The sequence below is a fragment of the Miscanthus floridulus genome, chromosome 16, assembly GCF_019320115.1.
Source record: "Miscanthus floridulus cultivar M001 chromosome 16, ASM1932011v1, whole genome shotgun sequence".
In the NCBI taxonomy this organism is placed as follows: domain Eukaryota; kingdom Viridiplantae; phylum Streptophyta; class Magnoliopsida; order Poales; family Poaceae; genus Miscanthus; species Miscanthus floridulus.
Window position 1 is genome coordinate 111,447,864 of NC_089595.1, and position 5,949 is coordinate 111,453,812.

General features: G+C 43.2%; 1 protein-coding gene across 3 annotated transcripts; it reads right to left on the reverse strand.

Moving 5' to 3' along the window:
• Positions 1–219: 219 nt before the first annotated feature.
• Positions 220–5,185, reverse strand: LOC136512343 (T-complex protein 1 subunit theta-like). 3 transcript variants are annotated; one of them, XM_066506309.1, is made up of 13 exons: positions 4,808–5,184; positions 4,099–4,361; positions 3,860–4,006; positions 3,599–3,760; positions 2,596–2,673; positions 2,173–2,306; positions 1,904–1,976; positions 1,737–1,814; positions 1,512–1,646; positions 1,318–1,412; positions 949–1,158; positions 662–719; positions 220–567 (listed from the first exon to the last, which is right to left on the reverse strand). In XM_066506309.1, the coding sequence occupies exons 1-13, from the start codon at positions 4,959–4,961 to the stop codon at positions 496–498; spliced, it is 1,659 nt and encodes a 552-aa protein (XP_066362406.1). In that variant the 5' UTR covers positions 4,962–5,184; the 3' UTR covers positions 220–495. The 3 variants fall into 3 exon arrangements, with proteins under 3 accessions (XP_066362406.1, XP_066362407.1, XP_066362405.1); XM_066506310.1 differs by having other exon boundaries at positions 1,524–1,646; positions 4,808–5,183; XM_066506308.1 differs by having other exon boundaries at positions 1,524–1,814; positions 4,808–5,185.
• Positions 5,186–5,949: the final 764 nt, after the last annotated feature.

Below are 5,949 nucleotides of genomic sequence, written 5' to 3' on the forward strand. Positions count from 1 at the left end.
GCAACTCCAGAACTGTATGGATAGCACGGCATGGCAATTTTGGCATAATGATGGATGGAAATGGTTGATCCTCCACCAACTACGACCCTAGACTCACTCCATTTGCCAATCTGTCTACCATCCTAGACTACATACAAGAATGCTCACCATGTGAGCAAAGGACTACACTCAACGTTACCCAAAACAATATATATCGAGACAACTTTTCACTCTTTCAGCTAGAACTAGAGTACCACTCTTACATGAGCTCAGTTGGGTGTGAAGAACTTAAGGAACCAATCCTGGAATCAATCATTTGATACATCTGCACTGCAATACATCAGGAAAGAACATGCAAATTCCCCATGTGATAACGGCACGGCTGTGCAACAATTCCAAACGTCAACTCCAGGCACCCAAAACCTTCTACAGAACTAAAGCCTAGACAATAAGATACGGTGTTCTCTGCTCTGAAACCTCGGATACGTGATACAAAGAAAACAATCACAATCAAAACTAATCCTCGTCCATGCCACCACCAGGTTGGGCCTCTCTTCTTGGACCTCCTGCCGGCTTGGCCATGATGATCTGGACAGTTCATATATTTACTCAAATATTACCATGTGCTCCTATGAAACGCAAGCATCAAAAAGAATTTAGAATGTAAGCTTAGCAGTCATACCTGGTCAACCCGTAGCACGGTGCATGCAGCATCGGCAGAGTATTTTAGGGCAAAAAACCTGTACAGCAAAATAAGCAAAGTGAGAAATCTGCTAAGGGGTCATCATCAGCAGCTTAAACTGCCACACAAGAAGTGCAAACCCATGCCCCAATTTGAGGACACACGTATGTAGACCAACAATGGTGCAAGCATTTTCCACATCCAATGTGCACATGTTCAATTACCACAAAAGATCGAAATCATTCTTAAACCAGCTTACACGTGATTCCTACATCTGATTGACTTACTTTGTGACATAGAGGTCCCATATTTTTAAGGTCGAGCCGTCCTTGCAGGCACCTTCCTCCAGGTCAATGCCAACTTTCACATTGCCACTAGCATGCTCGGCATAAAGGGAGGATATTATCTCCATTGCGCTAAGTCCAGCATTTTCTGCCAGGGTTCTTGGCACCATTTCAAAGCTTTCAGCAAATTTTGCAATGGCATACTGGTCCAACCTGTACAATTATTAACAGCAACCAACAAATGATTCAGGGAAACATAAATTGATTGTTTTTTTTTTTTTACAAAGGGTTAACCCTGCTCATATTGAAAGCAGATTAACTCTTACCCTGTACATGAAAAGTTATTAACTATCATGGTAAAAACAAACTTACCCTGTTTCCTTCAATGAGAACTCCTTCAATCTCTTTGCCAGCTCTATTTCTGTTGCAGCAGCACCAGGAATTATCCTACTGTCCCTGCACATTGACTAGTATAAACAAAAACAGTGAGAACTCGGATAGATTAGCTAAACAGACATGGATGTTACAATACAATAAAAGAGTTAGGTCACATCTACTATAGATACCGCACATATAACCTTGTACGTATTGACACCATCATCAACAGCTCTTTCAAGATCATCTAGTATACTGTCAGTACTGCCTCTCAAGACAACAGTAGCCACTGAATTTCCACCTTCTTCGTTCTTAACGACAGTAACCTTATAAATAAAAAAACAAAATAAAATGAATGCTGGCGAGGAAGAATAAAGATATATCTTCTGTAAAAGCACAAAGGGGGTAGAACATACTCGAGTACCACCAATTTCTTCAACGGAAACAGAGTTTGCATATCCTAGTTCATCGGCATTGGGTTGGCTAAGTTTCAACTATATTTCAAAAGAAAAAAAAATCCAAAATCAGAATAAGTATGCTACTATGACACAGGAACAAATACATCTGAAAAATCAGAACTTACAATTGCAATAGCCCCAGTAGTACGGCAGAATCTTCTCAGTTCAAACTTCGAGCTGATTTTCAGAACCATCAGTCTGCAAACAGAACATCAATAAATAACTGCTATCAAAAAGGTCTACAGACACACATGCATACAGTCTCAATTTTGGAGAATATATAACATATACGATAATTCTCCAGTCTAAAAGGAATTTTCAACACAGATCAATACTGCACAAAGAATTCAGGTAATCTATTCAGTTCAGAACATACGAAAAGCAAAAAACTCACTTGTAACGTTCACAGAAATGTAGCGCCATGTCACCAACTGCAGCTCCACTGACAATAACATTGGCACCAGAGTCAGCGACAGCTTTGATAAGCTCCTCCACCTTAGCTTCCTCAGTCTTAGCATAATTTTCTAGCTGCAAAAGCATATGTATTATAGATTCCAACATATATTTGCAGGTTACAGCTTGCAATGCACTACAGAAGCAAAGAAATATCATGTGCTCCATTTTTAAGTTCAGCGTATCCATAAGAAATGAATCCACAAATTATGAAAAAAGGAAAGTACTGTTGGATGCACGTCTACATAACGTAAAACACACAAAGCCAACTAAACAGTTTGCAACACCCAAACCTTCATGAGCATAGTAAAAGTAGGGACGACTTTAACAGAAGTCAAAAAAGATTCTCAGAGTAAGAACATACCTGCTCAGCGGAATGAATCAACACAGTTCCCTTTGTTTCAGTTGCTGAGGTATCGACACCACCAGCAAATACTGCAATCTGAATATTGATTGGTTTTAGAATTCAGAAAGAAACACTGCCAGACATCATACAGAAAAAGATGGGCACGGTGCTGTAACTGGTTAGGATTCCTGTGCATATTGAATTTCTAGCACCATGTTATAACATATAACTGCCCATTTAATTAAAATCATAGTTCCTATCCATTCATTGGCCTTAGCAGCAGTGTGAACTAGAAAGACTGAAATTAATAAAATAGTGTCCTAAAAAAAAACTCGACCTGCGGGGGGGTATGACGGCCCCCGGGCATACTGCTAAGAAGAGATTTGATCTTCTCACACAGATCGAGAAAACCCCCGAACCCCCGCCCCCATCCTGACGCAGCAGAAATTCGTTGCCCTGTGAGAACCGGGCCGGGCCGTTTTGTGCTTTGGCTTGTGGGGACGGGCGAGGGGATTTTTTTACCCCCAGCCTGAAATTCGCTTCCACAGGGAGTCGAACTCAGGACCTGGGGGGTACCATTAAGGTGTCTAACCCAACTGAGCTAGCACTTGTTGGCAAAATAGTGTCCTATGAAGTGTGATTTTTAAAAAACAAAAAAAGTTTACAATAGCACTGAGTACAACACAAGCAAATGAAATGTGTTGTGCCGTAACCACTTTAAATAGGAATTGGTTTGCCAGGGCTTTATGAGTGATGTAATAATGCTATATAAGCATACATGATTCACTTGACAGTAACAAAATACACAAACAATGAACACATGACTAAATCACCACGAGTAAATGATTATCCTTGAGCTTCCAAGAACCAATACTCGTAACCTTGTGAAAAAAATATTTAGAGCTCCATCCATTGCCCATTCCATTAAAAAAACTTCAAAATCAATAAAAAAGAAGGGTATAGAACTTTCACAGGTATAACCAGTGTGCAATGTGAATGAAGAGTAGCCTTTTGAGCTTACCTTTGCCTTCTCCACCCTTTTGATGCTACCAACAGCATCATTTTTCAGAACCATCCCACAGACGACAGAAGAATTGTGCAAACCACCTCCAAGCAGCTTAGCCACTCTAACATTGTCGACATTAAAGTTTGCTGGATTTTTGGGGCAAACTTGAATGCAGGCCTAAAAAACGATACAACAAACCCACTATTAGCTGATATCAGTATGACGTGCGAGGGGAAAAAAACAAAGTTCCCTATAAGCTGGTATGGATTAGCTTACATCAGCCACAAGAGGGCACAGTACATCCTCCTGGCCAAACTGCTTGCTCGCGACAGCAGATCTCATCCTCAACACAACCTCCTCCTTGTTTCTTACGTCCATGTTCTCTGAGCCTTTCTCAACAAGATCCTCCAAGATCTCAATTGTCTGCATACCGAAGACAGAAGCACAAAGAGTCTGCTATCAGACTGCATGTTTCAATGTTACAAAAGCCTACGGGCTTCAGGGGGGCAAGTCACCTTGTTGATGGCTTTGGTGTAGCCAATGATGATTTCACTCGGATGCAAGCCCATCCTGATGAGCTCCTCAGCCTTCACAAGCAGTTCACCGGCAAACGATATGGTGAGATTGGCTCCATCCCCAATCTCCTCCTGCTGAGCCCTGCCAGCCAGTACCAGGATCTTAGCAGCCGGGTGCTGAACCTCGAGCTCATTCACGATGGTGGCAGCATCGTTTGTCACAAACAGCTTGTCCAAGTGATTGATAACCATCTTATTCATTCCTACACAAAGAAAACAAGTTAAACTACAACATCAAGCAATCGATCACTGGAAGGTTTCAGCATCTAAGTGAACTTTGGTCAGATGTGATTTACATAGTGCAGAAGACTAGGGTACTACAAACTAATAATTGCTTGTGATCCAAACATTCAACAAGGCTAAATGTGATTTCAAACGGCAAACCAGTGTACCAAGCGCCTCAAACTATCCAAACATTCATCAGCCTCGTCACCATATATCCCAATAAGCTCCAACAACCAGGCCACTCCTCGCTCCAGATCCCCCTCACTCCCCACAATAGCTAGAACCGGCGGCCTCACGCTACGCCACCGAAGACTGAGCACGCTCACTTCGCTCCAGATCCCTTCTCACTCCACTACTCCAGTAGTCACCACCCGAGTCCATAACCCGCGCATCGAAGCGAAGGCGCACGCGGAGCACGACTCACCGTTGGGGCCGAGGGAGGTGCGCGTGATGGCGGAGAGCTCGCGGCAGGCGTCGATGTTCTTGAGCACAGCCTCCTCGAGCCCGGAGAGGTGGCGGTGGCCCTCCTTGAGCATCGACTGGATCCCGTAGCCTGCCATCGAGCCGAGCCCCACCATCGTCGTCTCCGGCTGGGTGTGGGGACGGCGGTCTGGCGGCGGGGGACGGCGCCGGCGGCGAGTCGGATCGGGGAGAAAGGTTTAAACTCTGATCTTCACGTTGATGTACACAGGAAAGCGGGATCTTTGGGAGTGCGAGTGCCGGGGGACGGGGGTGGAGGCGGGGAGATGCGCCATGCGGAGGCCGCCGAGGTGTTCTAGAATCGTGGGGAAAGGAAGGGAAGGAAGCCCTAGGTGGCCGTCGGCCCGGGTAGGTAAGCCTGTTCGGCTTGTTGGGCCGGACTGGAGGTGTGTTAGGACTTGAGATTTATTTTTTTATAATATATGTTTTTTTTTATTTTGTGTTTTGCAAAAATAATTGCTTGAATACAAAATGCATAAAGATACTCCTGTTAGTAATTTAAACTGATATGTAAAAAATAGATTCAGCCTAAGTAAATTGATGGAAGCCATTTGAATAAAAGAAATTTACTCTTTTGTGTAGAGATTCACAACTTTTCAATTTGAGTTGGATGAGATAAATATATACGAAAATTGTAGAGGTAGAAGAGATCTACAGCCTTATACTATATTACATATTTTTCATTTGAATTCAATAATGGTGATTTCCTAAAGAAAGACTGTATTTGCTATTTAGCGGTACGATCAAAATCTCGAAGAATTGTATAACATATAATTTGAAAATCAACTAAATAAGATTTACAAGCATCCAAACTATAATATGAGATTGATAAACTATCCAGAAGATATCAAGTGTTAACTCATTTACCTCCATAAACCTATGAAAGGATCTAATACCGAGGAAGGATATTGTCGGGTTCATAAACCCGGGGTCTCTCATGGACCGGCTTCCCATCAGAGGCTCAGCCCAGCAGACGACATTTCGAACGACGCGCAACTCCTAGGCCGGCCCAAATACCTAGACAGGCCAGAGGGGCGATCCAATCTCCGACCGAAAGGCCTGGCCGAGGAGGAACGGTGCCCGCTT